General features: G+C 34.9%; 1 protein-coding gene across 18 annotated transcripts in view; it reads right to left on the bottom strand.

Moving 5' to 3' along the window:
• Nucleotides 1-19,891, bottom strand: part of MLIP (muscular LMNA interacting protein) — a 293,069-nt gene that overhangs the window by 53,490 nt on the left and 219,688 nt on the right. Inside the window, exons 12-13 of one of the 18 annotated variants that reach the window (XR_014297251.1) lie at nt 12,630-12,704; nt 7,891-9,249 (exon numbers count right to left, since the gene is read on the bottom strand). The exons of 16 other annotated variants lie outside the window; for them this stretch is intronic. Coding sequence is in view for 1 of the 2 variants with exons in the window: in XM_082662663.1 (XP_082518789.1) it covers nt 9,208-9,249 (42 nt within the window). In the remaining variant the exon portion in view is untranslated. Of the gene's footprint in view, nt 1-7,890; nt 9,250-12,629; nt 12,705-19,891 lie in introns of those variants that run through there. One more of the 18 variants, XM_082662663.1, reaches the window with a different exon arrangement.

Genomic DNA, 19,891 nt, shown 5'->3' with positions numbered 1-19,891 from the left:
AGGCCTTGAATTATGTGAACAGAACAAGGAAACCACAAGAGGGAAGTCCTGAATCTACAAAGAAAACTCACAAGAAAGACATATATATATATACCCATCATAAAAGAAAAGGGCTACTATTTTGCAGATCTTTTTAAAGCACCTCTTATATTCCTGAAATTTTTAATGTAAGGTAATAAATTGACAGTGATTATCCTACAGTAAAACCTCTTAGGGGATAAAACTTCTAAAATAAAACCTGTTTTATTCACCTTTGAGACCTCAGCATCAAGCATAATGCCTAATAGAGCAGATGTTTAATGCAGTAACAATTGAGTTTTCAAAAGAATATAATATTTTCAATGAGGTCAAGAATGCCATTAGTAATGAATGAATGTGTTTGGCTTTGTGTGAAATGGAAATTCAGTACAAAATAATGCACATTGCTCAAAATGACATTCAGCTAAACAGGTAAATTCAACTTTTAAGACTATACAATTAATATTTCTTTTCATGTAAGCTGAATTGATTTTGCCAAAGCCGTATTTTTAAGCCACCGATTGGTTTTCTAAAATTTATGCTGAATGTGTTTGCTGTATCAGTAGATGCCCCCACAATGGGTTCAACTTACTTTAAAAACTTACTTCAAAACATACTTTAAAAAACTCTTGGAAAATTTTAAGCAGCTTAGAAAATTAAATTCTAGGGTTTTTAAGTTTGTAAAAATGAGGGGTTTTAACCTTATGTACCTTGAAAATATGACTAAAAGTGTTTTATTTTATTAGTTTCTTGTTTGTGCTTCAAGTGTTTATTTTATATATCAAGCAATTACAAATATACATTCTCATTTCACACACACAGACTACAAACATACACTTATTAAAAAGATAGCATCCTATACACAGTGTTCTGCATCTTATTTGTTTGAGTTTTTTTTTTTTTCCATTTGATTACAGTTTTGGAACATTTCTATATCAGTACATGAAAGCTATGGATTCCCTATAACACACATTACTGAGTTATCTCACTGATGATAATCATCATTCAGTGATTCTCTTGGAAGTCCCAGGTATATCACCTAAAATATTAAATCACCTAACACAGTCATAAATTTATCTCTTCTTTGCCAGTTTTTATACTTTTCAGGACTTTCTTTTGTCTAATCCTATTGGCTATTGCCTCTAACATTATTATTATTAAATAATAGTCACGTTAATGTGCAATTTAATGGAAGGGTTGTAGTATTTGCCCATTAAAGATGGCTTTTAGATTAAAATGTATTCTAATTGAGTTTTATTTCTCAATCAACCATTTCATTATTTTATCAACAACTAATTAATCAGTGTGGAAAAGGATTAATATGAAAATTGAGTAGTAAGCACAAAGACTAGCTGTGTAAGAAAAAGACAGCATTGTTATTGATAGTTGACATGCCTAGGAAGAGGAGCTGAACAGTCTCTGGTTTATAGTCTGGCTTCAGCTTTTTTTGTTTCCCTTGAATGTTTTTTTAAAATTTATTTATTTATCTTTATTGAAGTATAGTTGATTTACAATATTGTGTTAGTTTGGGTAGACAGCAAAATGATTCAGTTATACATACATATATTTATTTTTTTCAGATTATTTTGCCTTATAGGTTATTACAAAATACTGAGTATACTTCCCTGTGCTATATAGTAGGTCCTAGCTGTTTATCTATTTTATATACAGTAGTGTGTATATGTTAATGTCAAACTCCTAATTTATCCCTTCCCGCACCTTTTCCCTTTGGTAACCATGAGTTTGTTTTCTATGTCTGTTTCTCTTTTGTATATAAGTTCATTTGTATCATTTGTCTCAGATGGTTCAAGAATCCATTGTGAGAAAATGTCAGGAGGCAGCCTGTAGTGATCCAGGGGAATCCAAGAGTTCCTTATAGGGAGCAATCTAACCAAGGTCTAACCAATCCAGAGGGAAAAGTTTGAAGAGGGTGTGCTGCTCTGTGTTCTACGCTTCTAAACTCTCTGGGCTAACCTCCATCTCTCAGGAGTCGGTCAAACCTGAACACTTCTGTAGGGTCAGATGGTATCAGCTATTCCAGGCAGCTGGGCAGGTAGGAGAGAGCAGAATTTTATCAGCATTTGCACAGGCCAAAGAGAGCTAAGAATTTTGGACAAGCTCACTTGAGCACTGTCTGTGGCCAGGACTGTACAAAGCAGAAAGGACCGTTGGTGGTGACAGCCTCTACAGGTATGTCACTGGAGGCACATTTTCCAATCTGTGCTGCTTGTCTTCTAGGCTTTGTGTAGGTTGTTATCCTGCGATTCTTTTTACCTTTGTCCTGGGAATTTGCTTTGCTTTTCTCTTGTGTTTGATCTCCTGTTTCCAGTAGCCCATGTTTTTTCTTTTCCATGTTTCTTCTCATTCACTGGGACTTAAAGGAGCTTCCTGGGAAAATGGAATTTGGGAAGCCAATTTTTGACACCTTGCATGTTGAAAACTTTGTTCTGTCCTTGCACAATTTTTTGTACTAAATCATTTAATTTTTTTGGATTAAATCATTTAATTTTTAAAATTAAATCCAAAATTCTAAGTTGCAAAATAATTTCCTTCAGAATTTTGAAAGTATTGTTATACTGTAATAGTGTTACTACACTGTTACTATTTTACACACTTTTTTCAAAAACATATTTTTTATGTATGATTTCTACAGCTTTTCTGTTTTACAGTTATTTTTGTCAATTTTCATCAGTTCCTTTCTTTTACTTTTCTTATGAGCAGATCTTACTGTTCTTTAATTTTCCAAATTGAATATTTAATTGATTTATTTTTATTCTCTTATTCATTAAACATATTTAGAGTTATAAATTTTCTTCCAAGGGCTATTTTAACTATATTCTATAAGTTATAATAGATGAGTTTTTCATTGTCTTTTTCTCCACATAGAAATTTTATTTTGAATTTCCCCTTTAATAAAATAATTTGTTAAAGAGCAAATTTTTCAACATACAGATGGCAGGGACTTTTTGTGTTTTCTAAATTTGTTATTAATTTATAAAATTTTTGTGATCAGAGAAATTTCTCTGTATTATTTTTATCTTGGAAGTTAATAGTTTTTTTACTGAGGTAGAGCTGATTTACAATATTATATAAATTTTAGGTGTACAATATTGTGATTCACAATTTAAAGATTATACTACATTTATAGTTATTATAAAATATTGGCTATATTCCCTGTGCTCTACAATGTATCTTTGTAGCTTATTTATTTTATAAATAAATAACTACATACTAGTTTGTACTCTTAATTCCCTACCCCTATCTTGTATTACTTTTATCATGGCAACTAAAAGCTTTTCCTTTTGGGCCTAATCTCAATACATGGTTGGGCTTTGTAAAGAGTCCACAGATATGCAAAAGAATAGTTTCTGTTTTGGTTTGGCTTTTTTGCAGGATACAGAGCCCAACTACATATATATTAATTCAATTTACTTTAGAGGATCTATTTTTACCTACTGTCCTATGTAATCTATCAACAACTATAAAATGAGTTAAAGTATTTTACCACCAATATATTTTCACTTTTTCTCATCCTATCTCTTGCTTTTGCCTTATGAGTGTTGATGTTATATTTTAATGTTTAGATACTCTAATGATTGTATTTTCCATGTAAAGTTTATCCTTTAGCATATAAGGGGGTCTTGTTTGTCTTGTTTAAGGAAATTTTGGCCTGAATTCAACCTTCGCATTCTGAACATTATAACCTCTCCTTTCCTTTTGTTTGTAGCACCTAGAACACTTTGTTATCCTCAGCTGTTCTCAATCACTTGGTTTAACAGTCCCAGCTTAAAGACTGCTTTTTCTGTTATCTAATCTAGGAACTTTTCTTTTCCTTTTTTTAAAAATTTATTTATCTCAATAGTAAAGGAATCTTTCCTAGACCATAAATTTTTGCAAGAGGTTTATATGAGGAAGGGACCACCGCCTGAGATTGTCTTTGTGCTCCAAAGATACAGGCTTTGGGGTGTGAGTCTGTTTAGTCTTTATTTTTCCTCAAACAATGAAGACTGTCAGCTATACAGTATTTCACATAGCAACTTATCTGTGTCCAGGTTGTCACAGAAAGAGAGAGCCTCCTGCAAATATGACTTCCTCTGTGATTCACTCTATAGCCTTACCTCCTCCGATTCCTAGAACAAAATCAGTTCAGGGATCTTCTGTTGCCAACATATGCACCCATGCAAAGACAAGGGATTGGGGGTTTGCATATTAAGGTGTATCCCACACATCCAAGATGGGTATTTTCCCAAACAACAGTGATTTCATTAAATTCACTTATTTTAGAGAATAAAATATATTCTGACTTATTTCTGGCTTATTTTTCCTTTAAAGTCTGAAAAAATGATTTTATTAAAGTCACTTATTTTAGAAAATAAAATATGTGCTGACTTATTTTTCCTTTAAGTCTGAAAAAAATGTCACTCATATATTTCATATTTAGAACACAAATGCTATAAATTGAGAATATTTTTAAATTGATACTTTGATCCGGCTGAATAATAAAATTCCAATATAACATAATTTGCTTATTCTTACTTTTTCAAATCTTCAGTGGCATTTTCTATGCATTTTCTAATGGTATTTGATACAACGGAATGAATTTCAGTTCATCATTCTTTTGTTTTCTATGTATTATATTATGATGTCTACTGTAGCAGGAAGAACACATGTATCCCCAATTAAATTGGGTTTTCAATTTTTCCTTTATTAAGATTCCTCATAAAAGACTCTCAACATTTACTTAAGCAAAACTTTAAAAATTATAATATTGAGTACTTTGTCTTCAAACATTCCTGAAAATTGAACATCATTTCCAAGCCCCAGATGCCTACTTTGGAAATGTCTTACTAATTATGATGTCATAATACAATTTTTAGTTAAAATTCAAGGCAAAAATATAAGGTTAGGGCTAGGTATGTTAATAATGAAAGTAGTTATGAAACAGAAACAGACTCACAGACATAGAGAACAGACTTGTGTTTGCCAAGGGTGGGAGGTGGGGGAGAGGAATGGATTGGGAGTTTGGGATTAGAAGATGCAAACTATTATATGTAGGATGGATAAACAACAAGGTCCTACTGTATATAGAACAGGGAACTATATTCAGTATCCTGTGATAAACCATAATGAAAAAGAATATGAAAAAGAATGTAGTGTATAACTGAATCACTTTGCTGTAGAGCAGAAATTATCACAAAATTATAAAGCAACTATACTTCAATAAAATTTTTTAAAAATAATGAAAGCAGATATAAAATCTTATTGCAAATAATTTCAAAAATTTCAAAAAATTAGCCTACTTCTTGTCAAATTCCAGTAGGTTAACACTGATAAATATATAACTTATATTTATGGTTGATAACATAGCTTATCTAGACCTAGGTGTTACGTGATGACCTCTGTCATTTCTTATTGTTTATGTCTATATGAATAGTGGAATATTTAATCTAGATTATTTTGCAAGAGTCTTTTTAGTAAAGTTATCTTCTCACTCTCTGAAGATTATTTTAGTCAAAAATAATTGAAATGATAAGTCATATACCCAGTTGGGCACATGAACAGCAATAGGGTGCAACAGGCTTAAGGATAACCAACTAAGAACTCTCTGTCCATTGCAACAAGTTGGAGAGCCATGACTCTTTTTTTCACCCTCAGGACTATACTTTTTAGATTCTTGTAGTTGAAAGAATCTCAATGATGATGGAAAGTACGGGATGGGGCAAGAGACCCTTACTCAGGAAATCTCACCTAGAATATACATGAGCTGTGTCTAGCATTCAGAACTACAAAAGAGACCAATGTAAAACCATATACAACAGGAAAGCTTAAAATCTTTTTTACTGCTTTAGGTTAGGAGTTAGCCAACTTTTTCTGTAAAGGCCCCGATACTGTATTTTTTTTTAACATCTTTATTAGAGTATAATTGCTTTACAATGGTGTGTTAGTTTCTGCTGTATAACAAAGTGAATCAGCTATACATATACATATATCCTCATATCTCCTCCCTCTTGCATCTCCCTCCCATCCTCCCTATCCCACCCCTCTAAGTGGTCACAAAGCACTGAGCTGATCTCCCTGTGCTATGCGGCTGCTTCCCATTAGCTATCTATTTTACATTTGGTAGTGTATATAGTCCATGCCACTCTCTCACTTTGCCCCAGCTTGCCCTTCCCACTCCCCGTGTCCTCAAGTCCATTCTCTACATCTGTGTCTTTATTCCTGCCCTGCCCCTAGGTTCTTCAGAACCATTATTATTTTTTTTTTAGATTCCATATTTATGTGTTAGCATACAGTATTTGTTTTTCTCTTTCTGACTTACTTCACTCTGTGTGACAGACTCCAGGTCCATCCACCCCACTACAAATAACTCAGTTTTGTTTCTTTTTATGGCTGAGTAATATTCCATTGTATATATGTGCCACATCTTCTTTATCCACTCATCTGTCAATGGACACTTAGGTTGCTTGTATGTCCTGGCTATTGTAAATAGAGCTGCAATGAACATTGTGGTACATGACTCTTTTTGAATTATGGTTTTCTTAGGATATATGCCCAGTAGTGGGATTTCTGGGTCATATGGTAGTTCTATTTTTAGATTTTTAAGGAACCTCCATACTGTTCTCCATAGTGGCTATATCAATTTACATTCCAACCAATGGACAGCTCATCCAAAATGAAAACAAATAGGGAAACACAAGGTTTAAATGGCACATTAAACAAGATGGACTTAATTGATATTTATAAGACATTCCATCCAAAAACAACAGAATACGCTTTCTTCTGAAATGCTCATGGAACATTCTCCAGCATAGATCATATCTTGGGTCACAAATCAAGCCTTGGTAAATTTAAGAAAATTGAAATCATATCAAATATCTTTTCTGACCACAACGCTATGAGACTAGATATCAATTACAGGAAAAGAATCTGTAAAAAATGCAAACACATGAAGGCTAAACAATATACTACTAAATAACCAAGAGATCACTGAAGAAATCAAAGAGGAAATCAAAAAATACCTAGAAACAAATGACAATGTAAACACGATGACCCAAAACCTATGGGATGTAGCAAAAGCAGTTCTAAGAGGGAAGTTTATGGCAATACAATCCTACCTCAAGAAACAAGGAACATCTCAAATAAACAACCTAACCTTACACCTAAAACAATTAGAGAAAGAAGAACAAAAAAAACCCAGATACTGTATTTTGTAGGCTTTGCAAACCATATATTCTGTCACAATTACTACTGCTATGATAGTGTGAAAGCAGCCTTGGATAATATATAAATGAATAAGCATGACTGTGTGCCAATAATGCTTTATGGAAGAGGTGGTGAATCAGATCTGACCCACAGGCTATAGCTTCTAAACCTAAAGGTTTGAAAACAACACACATTAATAAAATCTTTTTAACATTTGACCTGCACCCTACCTCCCTTCCAATGAATTATCTTGAGGTTTGTACATTTTTCTTTGGAGATCACTATTCAAAATGATTCTTGAAAATGAACATCATTCTACGCTGCTTTGGTATTCAATAGATGAATCTCATAAGGTTCTAGTTTTTGAGGGAAGAACAGGAATCGTAAAATTCTCTTGTATGTGTTTTTATCAGTGAGATATGGAACATAGTTATTTCCCATAAAATCCTTACAGTGCTTTTCACTTACTTGAGAATTGTCTTTTTCAATGTAAAAATACTTAGAACAAATTTTTCAAAAGAAAAGAAGCTTTATTTAAGAGCTTTATTTTTAAAAAAGAATTGATAATTTGGCTTGATTATCATATCCTGCAAAACTTCAAGAACACACGAAGTTATGAAGCAAATAACATCTTTGTTCATTACAGAAAGATTACCAAAAACATGCAGAGAATAAATTCATTTAGCTTTATTTGTTAAAAGAACTACAGAGCCAGTAGAATTAGATACTGACAGAGACAACATAAAAGTAATGCTATAGCAATATCTGATGCATTCATCACTCTAGAAGAAGCCCACTTTCTACTCAGCCATCAAGTCAAATTGTTTAACCATAAAAGCTCTTTCCATTGCAACACTCAAAAGGACATTGGAATGCGTATGGGCTCTTCATTAAAGCCTACACATCTGAGGCTATTTTGTTCCATCTGTTTTTTTAAACCTCCTTTCCTGTGGTTTGGTAGTGAAAGGTGAAAATCCATTTTCCCTTTGCTCTCACTGTCCCCTCTACACACCACACACAGTTATCTGTGCCTTTTGAAACTCAGAGCACCACTGCGTGAAATTACTGGAGCCTTTAACTCCATTCTTTCTTCCCTTTTCCCACCTCTTTGGGAAAATGAATTTTTTTCTTTTTTTAACAACACATTTTTAAATGCAGCATTTATAGTCAGCTTTTCTTTCCTGCCTGGAGCCTATAGTAATCCAAAATCAGAATTTTAGCATTTCTGCTAAAGTTTTAATTTAAAACAACACCCCGTTCATAAAGTCAAGGACGATTACAATGTATTTCTTAAAGAGTGCCTCCTTAGGCCAGAGAGGTATCAACATTTTACAGACATGATCTCAGAAACTCCAAATTACTAAGAAGAGATTCTAATCATCTACATTTCACTAAGATCAAGCCAAGATAACATAGGTCTCTTAATTTTGAACATATGGCATAACTTCTTGCTTATCAGCCCTAATTTTAAAGCATCCATGTGAATTTTAAAAACAGTCATACTTAAAGCAACACATCTATTTCAGACCCTGACTTGAACAAAAAATTTGAACTTGTTAAATATGAAAAAGTTAGCATATGCTTAGCTACTTCAAATTCCCTATTAAAAAAAATTAAAGGACTAAAACATAATTGTGAAGATAGGATTTGGACTATTTAGTTCTGAAAGTTTGTGGTTGTCTGAAAGCAAGTTTCACAGAGCAGATAGCATAGATAAAGTGTGAAGATATTTGACTAAGACATGCTCAAGAGAAAAGAAAGAGGAAGTATTTTATAATCAATCACAGTGGGCACTAGAGCATGAAAATGCTGAGTTTTATGTTTTTCTATACATACAGTTTAATTTTCATCCTACATTCTGACATGGATGCATTTGGGGAAAAAGGCGCAATTTAAGTTGAAGAAGTTAGAAAGTAACACAGAAAAGAGGCTTCTTTGATTTCTCATCATGGTGGGAAGAAAGAAGAGAATGTATTTGGCGGCCCTTTAGTAGGAAGTCAACTCCTTTCTTCCAAAATTATAATGTTCCTAAAAGAAATGATAAAAACAGTAAACATTTAAAAATTTGCATTCCCTTTAAGGTGTCCAGAGCTCTTTCACAGTGACTGTTTCATTAAATCATGAATGGGTATGAGTATGGGTACCATTAGAAATGAGATTAGTAGCCCCATTTTTCTAGGATGAAACTGAAGTTCAGAGAGTTGACTGATCTTCCCAGGATCACACCAAGCCCATGTTCTTTCCATTGCATTCTATCGTAATGTTTCTCTCCTTTGCAGGAAGCAGGAAAGTTACTGCTGGAGCAGTAGGCTCCAGTAACCAATAGTGAAGGTAGGGTCCCTTAATGGATTAGGCAACCAGAGGACCAGGCCTTGGAGTCTGTAGCCTGAGTGTGAAGTAGACAGGTAAGAGCAAGAAAGTACAGAGGGTTGCAGAGAAGGTTAAGAGTAGCAGGAAAGAGACAGAGACCAAGGTTCAGATATTTAGAACCCACTAGGATATAAGCGCCATGGGATCAAGGATATTGTCTGCTCTGTTTCCTGAGAAAGCACCCATATCTTTATTGGCACAAACATAAATGGCTGGATGCTAAGAAGAGACAGAAGGGAAGTGAATGTGGATAGAAGTAGCGACACCATCCATCAGGGACACCATCCACAGCAAGGACTACGAGCTCAGGAATACTTTCCAGTCCCTTCTCCCCTACACTCCTGTGCTCTGTGGTCCTTCCACCAACATGGGCAGCTAAGGCTTAATACCATCTTCATATCTCAGGGTAGGATTTTGGTAGTGACTGTTAAAACTGAATTTCAAAGAGAAATTCAGTACATTTAATGTACAAGATACATTAAATGTATCCTTCATATTGTTCATGTTAACAAAGTGTTATAATTTTAAAGAAAAATGATCTTGTGGTTTTTAATATCCTGAGGTTTTGTTCCTTTGACTCTATTATTGTTTTACCAAGAAATTTAAGTGAAAGTGTTGATGTTCACCAACTAAATTGTGTTTCCTGTACACAGCCTGTCACCTAGTCTAAAATCACTTTTCAGAGAGATCTAGAAAGGCAAAAATTATCCCCAAAGTTCATTACAAGGATTATCCCAGAGTCTTTTGTGATTATGAAACAAAGGAATCAAAGCATGGTGTCTTCTACACTTAAAGGATGCAGAAACAAGAAATCCAGACACAGCCAAGACTTCACTTTCATTATAGAAAGCATCTTTGTTTAAATTTTAGGTTGCCTACTTAGCCTTCCTATTCAGGATATTTGCAATGGAAATAGTTGTCAAGTTTGCCAATGTAAAAAAAGGAAAAAAGTAATTTTAGTAGCAAATACCAGGACCCTGATACAGGCTGTTATATATGTGTGTCTTTTATATGAACACACACACACACACACACACACACACACACACATATAAATGCATATATGTTATATATACATTTATATATGTATATATAAATTTAATTTTGAAAAGAAATCATTTATCTCCCAGGGATTTTAGTTTAAGGAAAAGCAAAACAAAGTATAGTTATTCAAAGGGAAATAATGACAATGAATCATATTGATAATTTCTTCTTACTCCACAAATAGGAAGTAAATAGGACATGATTTTTTTAAAAAGGAAAAAAATCAAAATAAAAGAAAATATTCCCTACCCCAATTTTCTCAATCAAAAAGAAAAGAATCAAAGTAAACTCTGTGGGGGTAGAACTAGTCTTATTTGTCATGATTTTGACCTAGACAGTAGATTATAAGATTTTCCATCTCTCCAAAGTTATGACCTGATTAATACTTGCTCTTTTTTTTCTTTTTGGATCATCTAAGGACGTGAAATATCAGAAGGGTTCCAGTAATATTTAAGGGCACGAACACAGAATTTCATAGTAAGGAGGTACCTTCGAAAGTACTTCATACAACACACTCATTCTGCAGATGTGTAATTAAATCCAGGATCAGGAATGACTTAGTCTAACAGCATGCATTTTAAGAGTTAACATCAGACTGCCTGACTTTTTAAAATTTCTCTTTCAGTTAATTGTCCTTACACCTAACAATTGGGGAAATACAAGAAAGAGAAATGTCTAGAAAAGTGGTAAAGCCATAATTTTGCTGACATAGAGCCAAGGAAAATGTATGTCCCTTGTCAAACAGGGCTATCATTATGAGTAGTGGCTCTATGGAATGTGGAAATTCTCATAAATGGAGGCTCACTTACCTCTTTTGTGTAAATCAAATACGGAAAAGTTCTTAGTTCAAACACAAAAGAAGGCACCTAATCAATGTTGTTTGAAAGGAAATGCCCCTGGCAGGGGTAGCTTTGAGCATCATTAGTCATAGAATTCTTGGAGCTGGAAGGGAGGCAATAGGTGGGCCAGCCCAGGGTCTCTCAACCCCAGCATTAGTGACATTGGGGATAGGATAAGTCTTTGCTGTGCGGGACTGTCCTGGATACTGTAGGATGTTTAGCAGCATCCCTGGCCTCTACCCACTGGGTGCCAGCAGCATGCTCAGCCCCAGTCATGACAGTAATATCTGGGGCAAAGTCATGCCAGTTGAGAACCACTGGTCCCCTCATTTCACAAATGCACTGAGTAGAACTGGTTAACCACACAATCACAACTAGAACACATACTTCAGAGCTCTTTCTGAAAAACCAACCTGCCCTAGTTTCCCTTTGGTTCAATTATGTATCATAATGAATAAGGGCATCAGATTTGCATGAATGTGGTTTCTGAAATGTGAGGTGAAACTAGCCTGACTTTAGAATATGCTGCAAAGGGCCAGTCCTTCTATCAAATGCAATTCATGAGGGCCTAATACTTCCCAAAAGCCATTAAGCCACAGATTGAGAAAAACACCTCTATTTTTCTGAGCCTACCCTATGGGATAAATATCATATATACTTGCTTTTACTTGAGCAGGTAAAAGATGCTAAGCCTCTCAGCTCTACTGGACAAAGATAACTGACAATCTGGGTCCTGGTAAGTTGTTTCTTACCAAATGCATTTTCTGTTTTCAAGGAAAAGTAAGGTAAAAAATATTAAAGATCTAAAGGTTCAAAAAACAAATTTGTATTTGGATGGCTGGGCTACAGTAGATTAAATTTCACTTAGGATGTCTAGATTTGGAGGTTAGAACATTATTTTTAAAAACCCTATAAACCTACCAGCTCTCCCATCTCAAAGGAATAACCAGTTTTGAACTTACAAATTTACTACAGATTGTTCTTTTCACACAGCCTTTGAGATAAAGAAAAGTACATTTTTAATCCTGTCGCTTTTTTTTTCCATATATTTATTTTAAATCACTTGCTTCACTAACCTGATTTCAGTTTTCACAGGTTGGACTTCTAAAGCTGTCTTTGGTTTCTTTAACGGAACTTAAAAAATAGTTTATTTACCAGTTTTAGCTCTCTGTTTCATTCTGTCCTGTGCACCCTCTTGATTGCTCTTCTCATTTGGATTTATTGTTTTCTCTGCCAAAATGACAAACTCACAGTTATTTTATCTTAGATCACAGTGAGGAAGAGAAAGTTTCCAAGTCTCTTCATATGACTCAGCTTCAAATTTCTATATCTTGCTGTGACCTTTACATTTGTCATCATGCAAAGCTGGCCTAATCTCACCAACACTTTAAAATATCTAACAATCTCTCCAATGGTTAGAGATTATAACATTTATTCTAAACACATCAATCTTAGCATTTATATTCAAAGAATACATACAGTTTTTTACTACATCCTCCTCTAAATATATTCTACCTAGAGTCCATTTCTCATAGGTCAAAGAAAATGTTCATAGAGAAAAGAAAACCACAAGCCCCTCACCCAGGTTGCATTTCCTATGTACACTTATTGATAACTAGCCCCCCAGATATGTTAAGGAAGTTGTAGAATTGAATCTGTTTAGAGGGGGAGGGAGGAGATCATTGTAGACAATGTCCTGGGAGAGGTGTGACATACAGTATAAAAGACAAAACTATACCAAAGCCATGTTGTTGTCACCATATAGTTCTATTCACAGGCTGACACTGACTCAAAGTTCAAGAAGTTTTGAGAAATAGACTCCTCTGAAGTAAAACATAAGAACACATCTTTTCTCTTGCCAACAAATAAAATGAACTTTCTAAACTTTGAATAATATTTATTTTGGCTATTACTTAAAATTATTTTTACACAGCTACCTTCTCCTCTTAAAATTCTGTTGTCTGATACTTTTCAGGTGAAACCAATAGAGAATTTTAAACTCTGTTTTAACAAAACCTTATTTTAAGTTCTATTTGTCTTGCCTTTCCCTGGCTTTTCTCACACAAATATAAAGGAAATAAAACCTTACTTTAAAACCATAATATACAAAAATGTTTAAATAAAAATAAAATAAAACAATTTTTTTTAATTTTAAAAATTTGAAGAAAAGAAACTTAGCCTTCCAAATAGAAGTAATAAAAGTTTAGATATAATGACTACAGCTTTTTATTTCATAAACTTCAACCCTATTAGATGTAGATAAAAATGAAAATAAAGATTGAATTCAACCAAAACAAAAAACAAAAAAAAAAAGGAATATAATTTACATGAGAGGTTCTAAATATGGTAATCATCACCTCTCATAAATAAAGATATCTGGGGACATCACGAGTTAACAAAACATAGGACATATTTATATAAAGCTTTCAGATTATCATTGTTTCCCAATAGACTGGGGTACAGTCAGACACTACATATTCACCAATTTGTTAAACTACTAATGCTTCAAAGCTTAACTAATTATTAGAATTCAGTTGCTTAACTAATTATTAGAAGTATTCCATCTATTATGATAGAAGTATTCCATCTATTATGATAGAAGTGGCAAAGGTCTTCTTTGTGTGGCTGTTTTAAAGCAAGTAAAAAGACTCCCTCTTGTGAGAGCACCGGAATCACAATTAACTGCTGAACCATCATTGACAGGAAAACACTGAACTCACCAAAAAAGATACCCCACATCCAGAGAAAAAGGAGAAGCCAAAATGAGATGGCAGGAGGGGCGCAATCACAATAAAATCAAATCCCATAACTGCTGGTTGTGTGACTCACAAACTTGAGAATATTTATAACACAGAAGTCCACCCACTGGAGAGAAGGTTCTCAGCCCCACGTCAGGCTTCCCAACTTGAGGGTCTGGCAATGGGAGAAGGAATTCCTAGAGAATCAGACTTTGAAGGTTAGTGGGATTTGATTGCAGGACTTTGACAGGACTGGGGTAAACAGAGATTCTACTCTTGGAGGGCACACACAAAGTAGTGTGTGCTTCGGGACCCAGGGGAAGGAGCAGTGACCCCATAGGAGACTGAACCAGAACTACCTGCTAGTGTTGGAGAGTCTCCTGAAGAGGCAGGGGGTGGCTGTCTTTCACCATGAGGACAAGGACACTGGCAGCAGAAGATCTGGGAAGTAATCCTTGGCATGAACCCTCCCAGAGTCCATCATTAGCCCCACCAAAGAGCTGGGTATGACCCACTGTTGGGTCAGCTCAGGCAAGACAACCAAGAGGGAGCGAATCCAGCTCCACCCATCAGCCCCACCTTCATCCTCAGTGGATGAGGATTAGATAGCCTCATCCACCAAAGGGCAGATAGCAGGAGCAAGATGAACTACAGTCCTGCAGCCTTTGGGACAAAATCCACATTCACAGAAAGATAGACAAGAAGAAAAGGCAGAGGGCTATGTACCAGATGAAGGAACAAGACAAAACCCCAGAAAAACAACTAAATGAAGTGGAGATAGGAAAACTTCCAGAAAAAGAATTCAGAAAGATGATAGTGAAGATAATCCAGGACCTCAGAAAAAGAATGGAGGCAAAGATTTAGAAGATGCAAGAAATGTTTAACAAAGATCTAGAAGAATTAAAGAACAAACACCTAGAAGAATTAAAGAACAAACAAACAGATATGAACAATCCAATAACTGAAATGAAAAATACACTAGAAGGAATCAATAGCAGAATAACTGAGGCAGAAGAACGGATAAGTGAACTGGAAGACAGAATGGTGGAATTCACTGACGCAGAACAGAATAAAGAAAAAAAAAAGAAAAGAAGTGAAGGCAGCCTAAGAGACCTCTGGGACAACATTAGATGCAACAACATTCACAATATAAGGGTCCCAGAAGGAGAAGAGAGAGAGAGAAAGGACCCAAGAAAATATTTGAAGATATTATAGTCGAAAACTCCCCTAACATGGGAAAGGAAAGAGCCACCCAACCACCCAACCCCAGGAAGTGAAGACATTCCCAAGCAGGATAAACCCAAGGAGAATGACGCCAAGACACATAGTAATCAAACTGACAAAAATTAAAGACAAAGAAAAATTATTGAAAGCAACAAGGGAAAATGACAAATAACATACAAGGGAACTCCCATAAGGTTCACAACTGATTTTCAGTAGAAACTCTACAGGCAAGAAGGGAGTGGCATGATATATTTAAAGTGATGAAAGGGAAGAACCTGCAACCAAGATTACTCTACCTGGCAAGGATCTCATTCAGATGCGACAGAGAAATCAAAAGCTTTACAGAGAGGCAACAGCTAAGAGGATTCAGCACCACCAAACCAGCTCTACAACAAATACTAAAGGAACTTCTCTAAATGGGTAACACAATGGAAGAAAAGGACCTAAAAAAAAAAACACATTACAGGGCTTCCCTGGTGGCGCAGTGGTTGAGAGTCTGCCTGCCAATGCAGGGGACACGGGTTCGTGCCCCGGTCCGGGAAGATCCCATGTGCCGTGGAGTGGCTGGGTCCATGAGCCATGGCCACTGAGCCTGCGTGTCCGGAGCCTGTGCTCTGCAGCGGGAGAGGCCACAACAGTGAGAGGCCCGTGTACGGCCAAAAAATGAAAGAAACACATTATAAATAAATACTGGTAATAGGAACATATATACCGATAATTACCTCAAACATGAATGGATTAAATGCTCCAACCAAAAGACGCAGGCTTGCTGAATGAATACAAAAACAAGACCTGTACATATGCTGTCTACAAGAGACCCACTTCACACCTATGGACACATATAGACTGAAAGTGAGGGGATGGAAAAAAATATTCCATGCAAATAGGAATCAAAAATCAAATACACTAAACTTTAAAATAAAGAATGTTACAAGAGACAAAGAGGGACACTATATAATGATCAAGGGATCAATCCAAAAAGAAGATATAACAATTATAAATATATATGCACCCAACATAGGAGCACTTCAATACATAAGGAAACTGCTAACATCTATAAAACGGGAAATTGACAGTAACACAATAATAGTGGGGGACTTTAACACCTCACTTACATCAATGGACAGATCATCCAAACAGAAAATTAATAAGGAACCACAAGCTTTAAATAACACAATAGACCAAATAGATTTCACTGATATTTATAGGGCATTCCATCCCAAAACAGCAGATTACACTCTCTTCTCAAGTGCACATGGAACATTCCCCAGGATAGATCATATCTTGGTCACAAATCAAGCCTCAGTAAAGTTAAGAAAATTGAAAACATATCAAGCATCTTTGCTGACCACAATGCTATGAGATTCGAAATCAATTACAGGTAAAAAAAATAACAAACACAAATACATGGTGGCTAGACAATACGTTACTAAATAACCAAGAGATCACTGAAGATATCAATGAGAAAATCAAAAAATACCTACAGACAAATTACAATGAAAACACAATGATCCAAACTGTATGGGATGCAGCAAAAGCAGTTCTAAGAGGGAACTTTATAGCAATAACATCCTACCTCAAGAAACAAGAAAAATCTCAAATAAACAACCTAACCTTACACCTAAAGCAATTAGAGAAAGAAGAAAAAAACCCCACAAAGTTACTAGAAGGAAAGAAATCATAAAGATTAGAGCAGAAATAAATGAAAAAGAAACAAAGAAAGCAATAAGAAAGATCAGTAAAACTAAAAGCAAGTTCTTTGAGAAGATAAACCAAATTGATAAACCATTAGCTAGACTCATCAAGAAAGAGGGAGAGGACTCAAATCTATAAAATTAGAAATGGAAAAGAAGTTACAACAGACACCACAGAAACACAAAGCATCCTACGAGACTACTACAAGCAATTCTATGACAATAAAAAGGACAACCTTGAAGATATTTTCAAATTCTTAGAAAAGTATAACCTTCCAAGACTGAACCAGGAAAAAATAGAAAATATGAACAGACCAATCACAAGTAATGAAATTGCAACTATGATTAAAAATCTTCCAACAAACAAAAGTCCAGGACCAGATGCCTTCACAGGTGAATTCTATCAAATATTTAGAGAAGAGCTAACACCCATCCTTCTCAAACTCTTCCAAAATATTGCAGAGGAAGGAACACTCCCAAATTCATTCTATGAGGCCACCATCACCCTGATACCAAAACCAAAAAAAAGATACCACAAAAAAAGAAAATTACAGACTAATATCATTGATGAATATAGATGCAAAAATCATCAACAAAATACTAGCAAACAGAATCCAACAACACATTAAAAAGATCACACACCCCAGGTATGCAAGGATTCTTCAACATACACAAATCAATCAATGTGATACACCATATTAACAAATTGAAGAATAAAAACCATATGATCTTTTCAAATGATACAGAAAAAGCTTTTGACAAAATTCAACACCCATTTATGATAAAAACTCTCCAGAAAGTGGGCATAGAGGGAACCTACCTCAACATAATAAAGGCCATATACAGCAAACCCACAGCCAACAACATTCTCACTGGTGATAAACTGAAAGCATTTCCTCTAAGATCAGGAACAAGACAAGGTTGTCCACTCTTGCCACTATTATTCAACATAGTTTTGGAAGTCCTAGCCACAGCAATCAGAGAAGAAAAAGAAATAAAAGGAATACAAGTTGGAAAAGAAGAAGTAAAACTGTCACTTTTTGCAGATGACATGATACTATACATAGAGAATCCTAAAGATGCTACCAGAAAAATACTAGAGCTAATCAGTGAATTTTGTAAAGTTGCAGGATACAAAAGTAATGCACAGAAATCTCTTGCATTCCTATACACTAATGATGAAAAATGTGAAAGAGAAATTACGGAAACACTCCCATTTACCATTGCAACAGAAAGAATAAAATACTTAGGAATAAACCTACCTAGGGAGAAAAAAGACATGTATACAGACAACTATAAGACACTGATGAAATAAATTAAAGATGATACAAACAGATGGAGAGATATACCATATTCTTGGATTGGAAGAATCAGCATTGTGAAAATGACTATACTATCCAAAGCAATCTACATATTCAATGCAATCCATATCAAATTACTAATGGCATTTTTCACAGAACTAGAACAAAAAGTCTTAAAATTTGTATGGAAAACACAAAAGACCCTGAATAGCCAAAGCAGTCTTGAGGGAAAAAAATGGGGCTGCAGGAATCAGACCCCCTAACTTCAACTATACTACAAAGCTACAGTAATGAAGACAGTATGGTACTGGCACAAAAACAGAAATATAGATCAATGGAACAGGATAGAAAGTCCAGAGATAAACCCACACACCTATGGTCAACTAATCTATGACAAAGGAGGCAAGGATATACAATGGGGAAAAGACAGTCTCTTCAATAAGTGGTGTTGGAAAAACTGGACACCTACATGTGAAAGGATGAAATTAGAACACTTCCTAACACCATACACAAAAATAAACTCAAAATGGAGAGACTTAAATATAAGAGTGGACTCTATAAAACTCTTAGAGGAAAACATCAGAAGATCACTCTGACATAAATCACAGCAAGATCTTTTTTGATACAACTCCTAGAGTAATGGAAATAAAAACAAAAACAAACAAATAGTACCTAATGAAACTTAAAAGCTTTTGCAAAGCAAAGTAAACTACAAACAAGATGAAAAGAAAGCCCTCAGAATGGGAGAAAATATTTGCAAACGAATCAATGGACAAAGGATTAATCTCCAAAATATATAAACAGCTCATGCAGCTCAATATTAAAAAAACAAACAATCCAATCCAAAAATTGGCAGAAGACCTAAATAGATATTTTCCCAAAGAAGACATACAGATGGTCAAGAAGCACATGAAAAGCTGCTCAACATCACTAATTATTAGAGAAATGCAAATCAAAACTACAGTGAGGTATCCCGTCACACCAGTTAGAATGGGCATCATCAGAAAATCTACAAAAAACAAACGCTGGAGAGGGTGTTGAGAAAAGAGATCTCTCTTGCACTGTTGGTGGGAATGTAAATTGATACAGCCACGATGGAGAACAGTATGGAGGTTCCTTAAAAAACTAAAACTAGAATTACCATATGACCCAGCAATCCCACTACTGGACATATACCCAGAGAAAACCATAATTCAAAAACACACATGCAGTCCAATGTTCATTGCAGCACTATTTATAATAGCCAGGTCATGGAAGCAACCTAAATGCCCATCGACAGATGAACGGATAAAGAAGATGTGGTACATATATACAATGCAATATTACTCAGCCATAAAAAGGAACAAAATTGGGTCATTTGTAGAGAGGTGGATGGATCTAGAGACTGTCATACGGAGTGAAGTAAGTCAAAAAGAGAAAAACAAATATTCTGTAAGACAGAAATGGAGACAGAGATATAG

This window comes from Grampus griseus, assembly GCF_964374135.1.
Source record: "Grampus griseus genome assembly, chromosome: 10".
Lineage (NCBI taxonomy): Eukaryota > Metazoa > Chordata > Mammalia > Artiodactyla > Delphinidae > Grampus > Grampus griseus.
This window is presented reverse-complemented; position numbering and strand designations above follow the sequence as displayed.